Source organism: Alosa sapidissima, chromosome 1, assembly GCF_018492685.1.
Source record: "Alosa sapidissima isolate fAloSap1 chromosome 1, fAloSap1.pri, whole genome shotgun sequence".
Classification (NCBI taxonomy): domain Eukaryota; kingdom Metazoa; phylum Chordata; class Actinopteri; order Clupeiformes; family Clupeidae; genus Alosa; species Alosa sapidissima.
The window spans coordinates 53,874,704-53,890,034 of NC_055957.1; the positions used below are offsets into that span (position 1 = coordinate 53,874,704).

At 43.8% G+C, this 15,331-nt stretch overlaps 2 protein-coding genes across 3 annotated transcripts; one reads left to right on the top strand and one right to left on the bottom strand.

Annotated features, from left to right (window-relative positions):
• Nucleotides 1–53: 53 nt before the first annotated feature.
• LOC121723563 (zinc finger and BTB domain-containing protein 5) lies at nucleotides 54–4,967 on the bottom strand. The gene is made up of 2 exons (XM_042109354.1): nucleotides 4,551–4,967; nucleotides 54–3,975 (listed from the first exon to the last, which is right to left on the bottom strand). Exon 2 carries the CDS (start codon nucleotides 3,970–3,972, stop codon nucleotides 1,903–1,905), a length of 2,070 nt encoding a protein of 689 aa, XP_041965288.1. The 5' UTR covers nucleotides 3,973–3,975; nucleotides 4,551–4,967; the 3' UTR covers nucleotides 54–1,902.
• A 481-nt stretch (nucleotides 4,968–5,448) lies between these two features.
• Nucleotides 5,449–15,316, top strand: polr1e (RNA polymerase I subunit E). 2 transcript variants are annotated; one of them, XM_042109562.1, is made up of 12 exons: nucleotides 5,449–5,607; nucleotides 5,874–5,977; nucleotides 6,098–6,174; nucleotides 6,261–6,346; nucleotides 6,613–6,665; nucleotides 6,776–6,920; nucleotides 7,105–7,215; nucleotides 7,949–8,045; nucleotides 13,463–13,593; nucleotides 13,682–13,784; nucleotides 14,639–14,770; nucleotides 14,952–15,316. In XM_042109562.1, exons 1-12 carry the CDS (start codon nucleotides 5,541–5,543, stop codon nucleotides 15,112–15,114), a joined length of 1,269 nt encoding a protein of 422 aa, XP_041965496.1. In that variant the 5' UTR covers nucleotides 5,449–5,540; the 3' UTR covers nucleotides 15,115–15,316. The 2 variants fall into 2 exon arrangements, with proteins under 2 accessions (XP_041965496.1, XP_041965503.1); XM_042109569.1 differs by having other exon boundaries at nucleotides 13,703–13,784.
• Nucleotides 15,317–15,331: the final 15 nt, after the last annotated feature.

Genomic DNA, 15,331 nt, shown 5'->3' on the forward strand with positions numbered 1-15,331 from the left:
AGGACTATTTATTTTGTAATTGATGCGAAATTAAAACAAATACTCACACAACATACAACTAAACCATTGAAAAGTTCTTTTATTTTGGGATATACAGTGATCGCAACAAAACGTTCATTGTTAGTTAGCATCTTACAAAAGAACAACAAAATAAAAATACATTTCTAGTCCTTTTTCCTTTTTTACTACAGTATGTTTCAATTGAGTCATTCCTTCTCTTTTGGCATGTTAAGACCTAGGCTTCAGAAGCGTAAGAGTCATAAGGCAGTTTACTCCCACTATGTCCACAAGGGATCACTTCCGTTTTTCATATCACCCCTTCGCTCTACTCAAACAGAGCCTTTGCATACAGTGCACTTTCAATGATTCATACTGAACATGACATATTTTAAACCAGTAACAGGCCCAAAACCACAGCACAACATGAGGTGGAGGGACAATAACTTTTCAACACAAGTACAGCACCATGAGTGGGCATTCCTGTGGTCATGGAGGTGAAGAGCAAGAGAGGTCCTGGTGGAGTTCAGCTCCAGCTACTCGCTCAGTTTGACCTTGGCAGCTGTTTACTGATGAGCTCCAAAGCCAGCTGGGTGCAGCCATCTGAGACGGCGTGAGTGAGCAGTGAGAGAGATGTACCCAGAAGGGTGGGAAAGTAGTTTAGCTCACATACAGTCTCAGCTGGAAAGAGTGAGCTGGTTCTAGCCAGACTGCTCCACCAATCATTAACTCCTGTTAGCTCAGCCATGACCCCATGGACCCAGTCTGGTAGGCAGACTCCGCTGCGGGGCCTGACCGGACTGGACCCACCCCATCCTCCACCCTCCATACAGGAATGTTACTGGATTTTTGGTTGGAAGAGGAAGAACCATTTCTATCACATACAGTACAGCTCGAGCAGGTCTGACAGAGAAATGCAGATACACACCGGAAATGATCACATCACACGAAAACTTTTCTTAAAAGCGTTGCACATAGTTTATCAGCTTCTCGTTAGGAACACTTGCTGTATTTACATCAGGATGTGGCGTTGGTAGTCCTCCTCTCTTTCAGCCCCTCAGTTTACGTACAGGAGAACAGTAGGATATATCAGCATCAGCACCAGGTGCTACACCCACGCACACACACACACACACACACAAACATCGCGCTCAAACACACTGCTGTTCCAATGTACACACATATGGGCACAAAGAAAAAATACTGGATTTGGAATACGCCCATTCTAAAAATGAGCTTTCTGTGCAAATCAGTAACTGTGACATGGGGACAAAATCTTACCGTGGTTCAGTAGAAACATCATAATTAACAAATTCTTCTAAATGCTTTTCCACTTCATTTTTAACACAGTTCAAAACAGTACACTATTTAGTTCATATGAATAAAAAAAGCTCAGTGCCAGCATGGAAATAAAAAATGATAAAAACTATGAAGGAAGCAACATCATCACTTTTACTTCCTTAGTGCTAAAACAATAATTTTTAAAAGGTGCTTTCAGTTTCAAAGGCATTTACACATGAATGCTCTCGTCAGGTCATAACAACAAACCTCATCTCCCCTCAGAGAGTCTTTCAGGAAAGTCTTCATCTTCTACCACCACCCATGGGCCACCTCAGTAACTTTTCATTTAATGAAAGTGTGATTCAAAACAGGATACAGGAAACAGAATCACAGTCACACACCAAAGCCATGACTATCCTTGTTCAGAGAAAAGGTGAGAGCAGGTTAGGTTGTCCAGTGTGTTTGTGTCAAAGAGTGTGAGTGTCCTCTGTGTTTAAATAGGACTGTTTTTGCAGGGACGTGTTCTTTGGAGAAGTGTATGAGTTCTTGTTCTTGTTCAGATGAGTTGTAAGCATGTGTGTGTAGCTGTGTGTGTCCTCGTGCTTCACGCTCTTGGGCTGGACTCTAGAGCAGGGCGTTGGGCAGGTTGCTGTTTTGCCAGCGCAGGCACGTGGTCTTAGAGTGTTTGTAGAGGTGGCTGGACTGGCTGAAGCGCTTCCCACACTTGAGGCAGGCGTAGGGCTTCTCCCCTGTGTGTACGCGGATGTGCTTCTTACAGTCCGTCAGGGTGAGGAAGGTCTTACAGCAGATCTTGCAGGCGTACTTGCGAGCTCCCTCCACCACCAGCACGTTGTGCTCGGAGAGCGCCTTCTTGCACTTGGACAGGACGTCGGCGGAGGCACGCGTGAGCTGGGGGTGGTTGGGAAAGCCCGAGCCCCCCTCAAAGCCTGCCGCCGTGCCATTCAGCAGCACTGATCCGCCCGACGAGGACGCAGACGAGGAGGAGGAGGAGGAGGAAGGGTCCTGGTGCTGAGGATCCCCCAGCGCTGTTTTGGGGGCGATGCGGCGGTAACCTGCGAAACCTACCGTTCCTGCGGCGGTGTTCTGTGCTCGGGGGAGTCGTGGGAGCGAGTGGAGGCCCAGGCTGGAGCGCTGGAAGTCGAGGGCGAACGTGTCGGGCGCAGCGCCAGCCCTCTGCAGGCCGAGCGAGCTCTCGTGGACCGGCCGCAGAAAGAGCGATTCGGCCTGTGCCTCCCCAAAGCTCTGCGCCTCCCCCTGGAGCAGGTGTGGGGATGAGAGGAGGAGAGAGGAGGAGTTGAGCCCGTCGCCGGCTCCCAGCAGGAATCGGCCCTCGTTGGTCGAGGAGGCCCCGCTGCCAAGCACGTCGTCCCCAAAGCTCCTCCCGCCCAAGAAGTTGGAGATGCGGAAGCCCGGTGACCCAGGCTCCAGGCTGCTGCTGCCCTGCGCCTCCCCCGCTCGCTCCCTCTCGCGCTCCCTCTCGCGATGCAGCCGCTCGGTGCTGGGCTGCGGGGTGCTGTAACTGCGCTCACTCACGCCAGGGCTCAGCTCACTCTTCTCCACGCACGGCTCTGATTGGTCGGCGCCCTCTAGCGGAGAGGCTCCCTCACTGCCTGCGTCGTGAGGCTCGGGCGAGCTCACCGGCTCGCTCTTCACCACCACCTGCATCTTGTCGTCCTCCCCCTCCTTCCCCTGGCCGTCTCCATGGAGATGCCCTTCTCCGTCAGCGTCCATGTACTCCTCCTTGCCGATGGGCTCTGCCCCCCCGCCGCTCCTGCCCCCGTCCGACTGGCTGGGCATCTGGGCGTCCTCCTGGGCCACGGACCTGCGGCCGTAGTCCGCCCCGCTGCTGGCCACAGCGTCCATGGCAGTGACTCCTGCGACGATGTCCGGTTTGGAGTCCTCGCCCACCTTGTTGTGGGAGTCTGGCGAGAGGAGGCCGGACTCTGTGGTGCTGCTGCCCTCTGCGTTGCCACACAGCAGCCCCTCGGAGGCGGACGCCGGACGCAGCCGCTGCCTGGCCCTCTCGGCCTCGGAGCCCATCAGGGACAGGTTGGGCTTGCGCTTGTGCAGGCGGCGGTTAGGGAAGGATGCTCGCTGCTCGATGGCGCCACCCTCTCTGCCCTCCTCCACCAATCCGCCGCTGAGGGCCGAGCTGACCAGGCTGAGGCCGAGCTGCTGCAGCAGGAAGGAGCGCTGCAGGCGAGAGCTGGGGCTGCCACTGTTGCTGCTGCCGCCAGCGCCCCCTTTGGGCGCCTCCGCGTGGTGCAGCGGGTGCTGAGCAGCACTGGCGGGCGAGAGCGGCAGGGTACGCGTGGTCAGGTAGTGCTTGCAGGCCTTCACCACGGCATTGAGGTGCAGGTGTGAAGCGGCCAGCAGTACATCCATGACGTTGCTCTCGCCTAGCATGAGTGTGGACGTGTACATCATGTCGATGAGTGCAGAGAAGGCCTCAGCAGTAACCACCTCCGAGTCCAGCTGGATCATGCTCATACTGGCATCACCCTCAGCAACAGTGAAGAGGGCACGGAAGTGTGTGCTGCAGGCCGCCAGGACGGATCTGTGCGCTTTGAAGTGGCGGCTGCCCACCACTATCACACAGTCGCATAACTGCCCATGCACACGCTGGTAGTTCAGCTGCTGGAAGATCTGGTCAAAGTGCCCTGGAAAGTCCATCACCTGAGGGAAACCGAAAAGAGGGATCAGCTCTTATTTCAAGACTGCAGCTGAATGCACCTGTCTGCAAACAGAACAACACTACACTTTTCTTGTTCCACTTTCTTCCAGGCCTACTTGAGAACATGAGCGAGTTGATTCGCAGTAACACTACTTCATTAACAGGTAGATGCCATCACATCACCATAAAAAGGTGATGTTGACAGTTGCACGAGCGCATACAATTACTCCTGATGATGAATCAAAAATCAAGAAATATCCCAAATAATTCACGTTCTTCCCAGCTATCAAAATAATATCTCGATGTCGCAATGATTCGTTTTGGTTCGATTTTGTAAGAGATGTATTTTACCTAAGCTACGTAGTAATACAGCAAGACAAGACTCCTCGGGCGACAGGGTGCGTGTAGGAGCTACCATGCAAGTAATACAGCTCAGCCATTAATACACTAGTAATGGAGCTAGCTATAGCGAGCATTAAAATCGTATAATGTCCCCAGTATTTTATATTCTGCGCAATCGCCATCACTTGCCTATTGTTAATTCGGCAATGGGAAAACAGAAACAGCGATCACTCACCGCCCAGCGTTTGTTTCACACTCTCTGGTCGGAGACGCGGATACCGCAGGCAACAACACCTAGCAGGCTAATGTAGCAAGCTAGTTAATGTCTGCTTCACTCTCTGGTTAGGACAGCTTTGTTCATTTTCGGAACTGATTGTTCAGACACTGCCTGTTGATTATGGTAGTGAACGTGATGCTACAATTCATTATTTTAATTGACATGAAACAATTGCAGAAGTAGCTAACAAGCTAGGAAATCTCAGGTCGTTGAGAACAACGAGGTTTCAGTGGTAGTAGAGGTAACGTTAAACGCAGCAACACAACGTCACTCTATGTCCTCGCATCTGTCTAGGTTACGGCCCCACGGTGGTAACATGACGGCGCCTGACTCCTGAATACAGTCTGCGCAAAATATCCTACGAAGAATGCGTAATACCAGAGAAAGGGCTCTGGTAGTTTTCGGGATTCTCGAAACATGTTCAAACATTGTTTTCAACCATAGACTGTAAAAAACCCTAACATATTAGAGATTCGTTCACAAAAGCTTCACAGACCACTTGGAGCTGCAAACAATATCGGAGTTTTGGTTGATTAGACCATCTGTTTCGAGGCAGGCACATTTAGCAATATTTCATAGGAGTGATTAACGTAATTCAGCATAGGCACCATATGTTTAGTTAGGCGTCAAATAGCTCATTATAGTTACCAAAATGGTAGCGATACACACATAGTGCTTTCATTATAGCTTCTAGCCCTACATACTACTTTTACCCTTGATTCCTTGGATTTTTGCCCGGTATTGTAATGCTGATTCAATACCTATTTTCAATGAGATTTTAATCTCAACCAATATGATGATTTTGATGGAAAATCAACATCATATCAATGTCATTTGATAAAGATGGTCATACAGATAATCAGCAGGCTACACTCCAGACCTCAAGGTGTCGCACTTCTTTGGTTGACAATCCTTCCCCCTTTCGTTCGTCACGTTTCAACAACAACAATGGCGGCTTCCAGTTACACATGGAAGTGTTGTGAGGAAGAGAAAGAGGACGACAATGTTGCGGTCTGTAAGTCAATATTTGTTTACTTCTAGAACACATTTGGTGGTGTGACATTGATTTAAGAGATATACTTCGATTTCGCCGAGATAGTCATGGAGCTTCAAGGATGACGGAAGACATAGCCACGTGGTTGACAGCCCACTTAATGCACTTCATACCATACGTCTTTATTTTCCAAAGAAATACTCTGTAATACGTTTGAACTTTGGCAGCATTAAAGTGGTGCATTGTTTACTCAGATTAGTTTATCTCTGTATTTCATTTGCCTACAGTACAGTTCTCGAATGGGAACGTGACGAATACGGACCAACTGGATTTCAACTATTACAAGAATGTACTTGCTAGCAACCCAAGAAAAAGGAATCGACGTATCCTGGTAAAGGAGTAATGAATCGCTTATGATAACTTACATAAGTTTTATTAGTGGCAAGTTTGCAAAGACAAAACCCAAAGAAATGATCAGATTGAGCAAATGTGCTGCTAACATGTCTTTCAGGTGGCGGAGTCTAACAGATTGTCATATGTAGGGAACAACTTCGGCACAGGATCTTTGCGATGCAACAACATGTGCAAGTACGGACCTGTCTTTTTATGTTAAATTGGATGGAAATTGTGAAAAGATTGAGATGTAACACGACCGCTGGTTGGCTGGTGTTCAGGTACTATGTGGGAGTCCTGGATAAGACCAGCATGCAAATGGAAGTGCACAGTGCTCAACTCTTCAACATGCAGCCTCTCATTCCAGGTTTGTGCATGCTTGAAATCTGCAACCTCTGCAAATGTTAACTCCTCAACAGCTCTGAATATCTAAAACTTTACAGAGTATCAGCCCTATTCAGTCTCTTATGTAGACTATGCTGATAATGTTATGGTTTGTACTGGTGTTCTACTGGATGTTTAAATTTCTCTCAGGAAACTATTGGTCTATCTATTAATCTATGGATATATCTGTCCGTACCATTTAGATGTCAGACTCATACATCCAATGGCTCACTGTGTTGTTTTTCATAGGAGAATCCATGCCCGCTGATGAACCTGACACCAAAAAGTCTTACAGACATAAGGTGGGGTGCCTGCGTATACTATTCCAGTAGTTCTTGAGAGAGTAAGTGGATGCTGACACAGTGTGTTGTTGTTCTGACCTAAACAACATTTCTTTGCATGCTGTGTGAAGGTGGATTCTCTGATTGAGGCATTTGGAACAACGAAACAGAAGCGTGCACTGAGCTCTCGTCGGAACAACCAGGTTGCTGATGACTCTCTGCAGCAGGCTGTGGCCCAAGCTGCCAGTAACATTATTGAGCAGAAGGGCATAGAAGGTGATGCACATGTGTTTCACGTACATACCCTCTTACAAACACCCCCTTAGTAATAGTATAAATCAGGAAAGATGCTGTTTTAAGGTATTTGTATGTCTTGAATATTTTGAGCGGCTTGTCCATTTGTAATCTTTAAAGCGCTGTAGACTAATGTATGTGTTCATCTGTCTCCTTTCTTGGTCAGTCCTCCAACAGGAGGTGGCGGATTCAGAGGCTTTGACAGACACAGTGCTGTACCTGCCTGTGTGTAACCCAGAGGCAGATACAGAGGAAGATGTTTACCCATTTAATGAGTGTATCCTTTTGTCTGTCATTTCAGTCAATCCTTTAGTCAAAGTCAAAGTCTGCTTTATTGTCAATTTCTTTACATGTCAAGACATACAAAGAGATCGAAATTACATTTCCTACTATCCCATGGTGGAGACAAGACATATTTTACCAATTAGGTCCACAGACAAACATAACATTCAAGTAAACAATATAAAAAGTAAAAATAAGAAGGCACATACAATGAAGAAAATAAGAGCAGCAAAATTTGAGTTGAAATTGTGCAATTGTGCATACAGTAGACAGTCAATATAATAGTGCAAAAGTCAGGCCAATAAATGGCTGAGGTAGTTCTGTTTGACCTAAGAATGCAAGTGGCATAGTGGTGCAAGTTATGTAAGAGCAGCAGAAGTGTTTTCAGGACAACAACAACAAGTTGCAAAGTGTGCAAGTGTACAAGTGGAGTAGTGCAAGTGGAGTAGTACAAGGCAGCCATTGTGGGTCCAACGTCTTTAACTGCATAAAGACCTACTGTTAAACTTTTTGTCAATTGTTCATTTTCAGAAAATAGTTCCAACTACTATATTAACTACGTTACTTATAAAGATGTCAGTTTGTCATGGTTTCTGTATATATTTGTGTTAATATGAATAATATTGTATACCAGTATATTGTATTTCTATAATATTGTATGTTATTATTACAGGTTACAGTTTTAGTATAGTATATTTTTTTGTCATGGTTTCCTTACCTATTTTCAGTGCTTTCTGATGTAGAGTATGCTGCGCTGGAGCCTGTTGGAAAGAAAATGGCTGGGCTCACCTCAGAAGAGCTGCTTAAGATGAGAGAGCAGGGCTGGTATGAAGGCGGCACACATACACAGCACCTTGATATACATGATTTGTGCATAACTGAACATCTAACTGGACGTCTAATGAACAAATTCAAATGTTCAGAAGCAAAACTTTCACAGGCCCAGATCATTATTTATTTTTTATTTATTTGTTTATTTGGTAGGGACAATGCTAATTAATTAACAGACAAAAAACTGTAAATAAGCCGGAGTTAGCTTGTGAGTGCTAATTTCCATCCGTTGTCCCAAGCCAGTTCTTAAAAAGGCAGCCTAGAATAAAAGAGCAACCAGAAAAATAACCAGACCAAAGATACCCATCAGACAAGACAGTTAAGCAATATAACTCAATTTTAAGCAGTGTTGCTCAAAGTTTGTCTACCTAATTCCTAAAGTTTGTCTACTGCCCTTAGGTCCCAAAACTAAGACCTGTAAAATATTTTTGTTAAATTCCAATGCTTTCGTATATATTTTTTCACCCTTGATTTTGTATCATTTTTACATTTTCAGAAATGCCTTATCTTGGAGGCCATGTTTGGGCATTAATATCTGGAAAAGTATTATTCCTAGCCTGCCCAAACTTTGTACAGGGTACCCGCGGAGTCTTAAAAGTATTAAAAAGTATTACATTTCATTTTCCTAAATTAAGGCCTTAAAAAGTATTGAATTTCACCTCAAAGTCTGGAATTTTTTCACGGAGGTCTTAATTTTTCAAATGATCAGTAGATTTAGTCTAATATCCTCACGTAGCGTAAATCACAAGGATTAAAGTTCTCCGTCGTACGACGGATTTCCGTCAATTTGATTTTAGAAATGTCATATTTGAGATCGATGCAGATCCGGTGAGAAAAAAAATAGGAGGGGGGGGTCTATCACCTTTTCTTTTCCTTTTTTTAAGGCAACTACAAATATTAGGTCCGATGAATGAATGTATGTGATGGTAGATGTTAAAAGACCTAATAGTGTTCTTGAGAACTTTCTGTGTCTCAATCAGATATCGCTCAAGAAGATACGTCAGCCATGAGTTTCGCTTTGTTTATGTTGTAGCTACACGCTTGTCTCATTGGCCTGGGGCAGTTGCTTAAAAAAAAAAGAACACGTCTGGGGGACGGTCTAAAAGTTGGATTATAGTGACACAATCGAGACAGCTGATGAGGTTGCCCAATCCGTTTAACTTTTTTGGATATGCTATTGTGAGCTCTATGTGCGAACTCGGAGCCTGTGTTCTTTCCATGCATCAATGTAGACAATTTCTTACTATCGCGAACTCTTGTCAGGGGAGGTCATTCATTTTGGGTGTCACCTATGACTTGAACAGATAGCCTGCTATGCCACCCGATGTACTATTATTGTTACAGTTTTTAATCAATGGAACTAACATTATGTGTAAAGCGACGCAATATAAACCGTAGCCTATGCCTCCCGTCTGTTATGACATGTACAACAATGTTTTTCACAATTTGCGACGCAAGGTTTTGACTGAGCGTGTTCACTTCAGAGCGTGAACAGTTCGCGACATTATTATTTTATGTTGAGTAAGGGGGGTCAGTCTTTTATGACGCAGACAGCCTTGTAGCCTATTTTGCTTAGGCCTCTTACGACAGTAGGTTGTGAGCGTATGTTGACAAAAAATAACCATGCAATTAAAATAGTCAACTTAAAACGTTGCTATTATTAATGTATAGCACAAAACCATAACCAGTAGGCCTACCAGAACCTCGCATATTAGCGTCATGATTTGTGTACGTTTATCTATGGCTGACCGTTTTTGCGCTAAGTAGGCTACGCATGTTCTTTCATAGCGCAACACGACCTGTCCCTCACCATATCGCAACCTCTTGTCAACCTTATACAATCTGTTGCTGAAGACAAAAGCGCCCTCTCCAGATTGTCGTTATCAGATGCGCAGACCTGTTGCATGAGCACACACAGTATTGCTGCTCATTGGAAAACTGAGTTGTCTGTAAAACTCAAAATTACCATGTTTTCATTAAATGCGGATGAGGCAACAAATGGAAATATGAACAATATCTAGACTGTTCTGATTCGTTACTTTGATGAGGAAATGTGAAGTCTTGCAAACTTTGATTTTATAGATTTTACTTGGTGTTGAATTGCATATTAACAAGAAAAAAAATCTCCCCTTTAAATACTTTTGGCCTGAAGTAATTCAATAAGAGTGTAAGTTAAAGCCTTGCTACAATATTGCTGCAGTAGAAAAGAACAGCAATGGTTAATCAGCAATGGTCAGGGATGGTATTGAAATATTATTTTGTTCATCAGGAAAACTCAATCTCAATCAAGAACACTCTCAATTCGCCTTATTCACATGGCGGCCATTGGCGGCTAAAACGAGGCTACAGGGTACATAAACCATAGGATTGTTATGTTCTATGCATTCACCTGTAGGTGGCATTAATTATATAGTAACTTAAGAGTACCCTGTAGCCTCGTTTTGGTGTTTATTTGGTGCTTTACTTTGCTGTTTGCATCTTTTAATTAAAAACCAATAGGTCGCGACCGCAAAAGGGGTGCTATCTCTATAGGTAGATATGAACAATGTATGACTTATGGCCTGAAAAAAGTTTTTTTTTTTCACTTTAATCCCTGAAATCAACTAGGTTCTATTCCGTGTACATTTGTCCATGAAGCAGGACATTCAGGGGCCGTTTATATGAGAACGATTGCGAAGGAAGACGACAAAATATTTTATCATAAGTGCCTTTCGTTTACACGGCGACCCCGCCATCGGGGCTTGAAGACGCAAAAATCTGAAGACTCCTTCCAGAGTGTAGAACCCGGGTTGAGTCTCCGTCTAAACGGCTAAACCAAAGATCCTTGATTACCTCTCTGGCTAAACTGTCAAATTAGAATGTCTGCGCGTGACGTACCGGGGTTCTATCACACCACCACCCAGCGGTCTGGAATGCATATCCAATCGAATATCACATACTCTTGCGTCTTCATATAAACAAAGATTTCCCCCTGAGAATGCTCGTCTAAACGCGAATAAAAAAGACGAGACGCCACTTCTGCGTCTTCTCTTTTCATCGTCACCGTATAAACGTAGCCTCATTCACGTTACTACCGCGACAAATCTTTGCGTTGCCACTGCACTGCTGTCATGTTCATGTTGGCATGTTCAAACACTTGTAAATAGTAATTATGTGAGGTTTAATCTTACCTTTAATATTATTTATTCTATCCGAATGGGTGCGATATAGGTATTAAATTTCATCTGAAGTGGTATTAAAAAGGTCTTAAAAAGTCTTAAATTTAGGTATGACAATTCTGGGGGTACCCTGTTGTAGGTAGAAGACAGACATATTCTCAGTATGATTGGAAAAAGTTTGTACTGCATGCCCAAGCTATTTGCAAAGCTTATGTCAGTGAACTAGCATGTTGCTAACTCCCCACAGTAGGCTGCTTGAAACACCGACTATCAACACACAGGACGAGTTGACCAATCACAGTCCTTGTAGTCTGCATCGCCTCGATGCGAAGTTAACATTTTTTGGAGGTGCAAGTCGAGCTACGGCGGAGGGGTCTGAGAGGGGTTCGCGGCGACGCAGAGGGGTCTGCAGGGGTAGGCAGTCGATTCGACGCATAAGCATAAAATAGGCTTTAGGCTCTAGATATGGAAGAAAGTGCAAAACTGGTGATATTGAGGATCTTGTAAACTATTTTTTGTATCCACATGGCACCAATCAATGTTTTATCTGCAAATACAATTGAGGTCTCTGCAACAAAGTAGAAACACAAAAATCAACATGGGAATAACTCCGTTTATAGTCATTTTGTGTATAAGTGGCAATGATGATGTTTCATTCAAATACTTGGTTACATTGTATATCTATGGGTTTTCATTCTTGGCCCTGAGGTAAAACAATGAGCACGTTTTCATGCACCATTTTGAATCAGTTTACTGCCCAAATTCTGTTTATGTCAATATTGTCAATAATAAATAATATTCAATATTATTTGATAGAGCATGCGCAGGCCTACAACACTCTTCCTTCTGGGAGCATATTCCGTTTAAGGTGTTTTCATGACCCAATATTCCAGTTAAAACAGGCATATGCTAGGGTCTGCAAATGGTTTATTAGTAAATCGAATATGCCCTTATTCGGTTTATTTCAATGAGAATAAGGTGTTTACAAGACACACGCATATTCGGTTTATTCCCAATCAGCTGATTCAAAACCGTTTATTGGCTGCATGGAACCGAGCTCACTGATTCCCCTCACTCCATAGTACTGAATCTGCTCTGTTGGCAATCCACAATGACATCCTCCTCTCAGTAGATACTGTTTTTTATGCCCTCTTAGTCCTTCTTGATATTAGTGCAGCATTTGACACCAATGATAACCTCATCCTTTCAAAAAGATTGGAGGATGAAGTTGGTTTGCATGGCCCAGTGGATAAATGGTTCATGTCCTATTTGAGAATAGGACTAGAACTTTCTCAGTTAGAATAGGAAGCTGTTCTTCATCCTCTGCTCCTTATTAAGTGTGGTGTCCCCAAGGTTCAGTTTTTACTTTCATTATACATGCTCGCTCTCCCTCAGCACCATCTTTAAGAAATACAGATTTTGGGGAAGCTGTGGCGCAAGTGGTAGCACCGTACCACATTTGGGTCTCAGTACCCATGGGGACCCAGGTCAGATTCCAGCCTGTGGTCATGTTCTAATCCCAGCACATCTCTCTCTACGATTTGCTTTCTGTCTCTCTCTGCCCTATCGATAAAAAGGCCAAAAAATATACTTAAAAAATGAAATACAGTTTTAAATATCGTTGTTATGCAGATGACACTTCAATTCTACCTCCCAGTTACCCCTGATAGTGCTTGTTCATTGGAAAATCTGTTCACCTGCCTTAATGACCTCAAAAGCTGGATGGCAAGGAACGTCCTACAACTCAACAAAAAGAAAACGGAAATAATCATTTTTGGGCCTCGTAGCTCTGTTTCAGACCTAAACCATTCACTTGGTCCCCTGTCTACACACTCTCACATTTAGTTAAAATCTTGGTGTTTTTCTTGGATTCATCTTTGAATTTTAATAAATAAGTCAGTAGTGTGGTGAAGGGTAGCTTTTTTCAGCTCAGAGCTATTTCTAAATTAAAACCCTTTGTTTCTTATAAGGATATTCACTCATGCCTTCATTACATCTACATTACATCTACTGCAATTCTCTCTAATTTGGTTTAACACACTCCACACTCCACTGTTGCTAGACTGCACTACTAGTCCACTACTAGTCCAAAATTCAGCTGCCAAATTACTGAATGGAACTAAGAAGAGAGAGCACATCACTCCGGTCTTATCTCAACTACACTGGTTCTGTTTTTTCTCCAGTTAGGTTTTATTACTGATGTTGAGTGATGCTAGTCTCTGCTCAGTGTGTTTGTGTGTGCATGTTTTGCAGTCCTCAGACAGTGATGCGACATTTGGAAGCGATGCCAGTGGATCCAGAGGCTCGTGACAGACAGGCCAGATGTCTGTGGTACCTCTCCCTGCTCATTAAAGTGGCACATCAGAAATTCATCTCCCGCAAATGTAAGTGGATATGCCTTCCTGTGTGATTTTAGGAAGCTGTCAAATTAAAATATTGGAAAAAAAATTGTGTGTTTAATTGTGAATAAAGATTTTCACATTCATGTTTCAGTTGGTTCTGAGGATGACTGTCCGAAGATCATTATAAATAAAGTGATGAAGACCTTCACAGTGGAAAGTTTCAGTCATGGCAGGTGCGTGTTAATTGCACGTTAACATAGTCTTTGTGCAATACTTACAGGGATTTTAGTTTAATGGGAATTTAACCATCAGTTACACAGTTATTCACTAAAGTAAGTGCATTGGATACATTATAGTCACTGCATCAAACATTTGAATGTTTAAAATGTTTTTTAAAAAAAACACTATACAACAATTTGCCACTTTTTGCTGAATGCTTTTACAGCATCAGGCAACTATTTTTGGCAACATCTTCATGTCTATTGTATATGGTCATGTGAAGGACATTCCCACCAGCCATCCAGAATATGCTGTTCAAGATATTTCATCAGGAGCCACTTCTGGGAACCCTGATCACATGGGGGGTTGTTCCATTCAAGTCTATGGCCATAGCTCAGAATTTCACCACATATGCTAAGATCTTGGTTCTATAGAGTTAGGAATGTGAATTTTGGGCACGTTTTCATGATCCTCAAACCCTTCTGACCATTTCAGGTACATTATTAAAATTTCTGAGCATTCCAGTCTGGAGAAAAATGACCTTATATCAGGTGTGCATGTTATTTTTTTCTGCTTCGCGCCCATAGACATGAACTACGACGAAGTTGAACTATCTTGGTCCGCTGGCCTGCCAGAGTAACCAACGAGTTTTTTTGGCAATTTGCTAACGGAGTGCATTATCAGCATCTGCTGGACTGGATGGCAAGTGTACCCTGTAGCCTCGTTCTGGCCACCGGGTGAATAAGGCAAATTGGGCTACAGGTCTTCTAAAGGCATATAGCATGTTTGAACGGGCACTGCACTAGTAGACTTCTTTTAGGCATGTTTATGACTTCGGAGGGATTTTTTTTCTCTCTGTTTGTCATAGGGTCAAAAACGTTGTGGCTTCCTCAATGCGAATAAAGCTGGCCTCATACTGTTTGGCTCTGCTTCTACACATAAACCACCAGACTGCCAATCTCACCCGACTGCATCAGGACCTGGGCTTACACGACAGCAGGTGTGTACTGTAGCCGCCACTGTACTGTTTGACCTTGCGCTCTCTCTTTCTCTCCCCCCTCCTCTCCACTGACAGCTCAGTGACCTGTTGTGTGTCATTGTTAATCTCTTTGTGTTTGACCAGCTATGCTTCAAAGTTGTGTGTGTTGTAAGTTTGTGTATCTTGTATGTCATTATTGTAGGATGATTGAGGTAGCAAAGTCCATGGGGCTGAAGTTGAGTAAGATGCCCGCAGAGTGTGCGGACCAGGCTGGATTTGATGAACACAGGATCGCCACTCTACAGCTCCCCCTCATGAAGTATGAACGATTTACACAGACTAAAAAACACAAGAAACTCAGATAATAGCTGCTGGGACGAATGTGGACTTAAGGGCCAGGATTGTTCCATTCATGCCCTAAAGACTTGTGTACTAATTTGTCAAGAATGCAGATATTGTTTATGTAAAAGTGTGCCAAATGAACACCTAATTCCTTTGCTTACATTATACTGCACCTTCTGGGGGGAAAACTGTCTGCTGAGTTGTTTATAAAATGATCAAAACATTGAAATGTCTTTCATT

What these genes read in the sequence shown, in the direction of transcription:
- LOC121723563 (XM_042109354.1), bottom strand. Translation starts at nt 3,972, where the DNA reads ATGGACTTTCCAGGGCACTTTGACCAGATCTTCCAGCAGCTGAACTAC.
- polr1e (XM_042109562.1), top strand. Translation starts at nt 5,541, where the DNA reads ATGGCGGCTTCCAGTTACACATGGAAGTGTTGTGAGGAAGAGAAAGAG. An exon ending in GGACGACAATGTTGCGGTCT is followed by an intron (nt 5,608 to 5,873) that starts GTAAGTCAATAT and finishes ATTTGCCTACAG; the next exon opens with TACAGTTCTCGAATGGGAAC. An exon ending in GAAATTCATCTCCCGCAAAT is followed by an intron (nt 13,594 to 13,681) that starts GTAAGTGGATAT and finishes TTGTGAATAAAG; the next exon opens with ATTTTCACATTCATGTTTCA.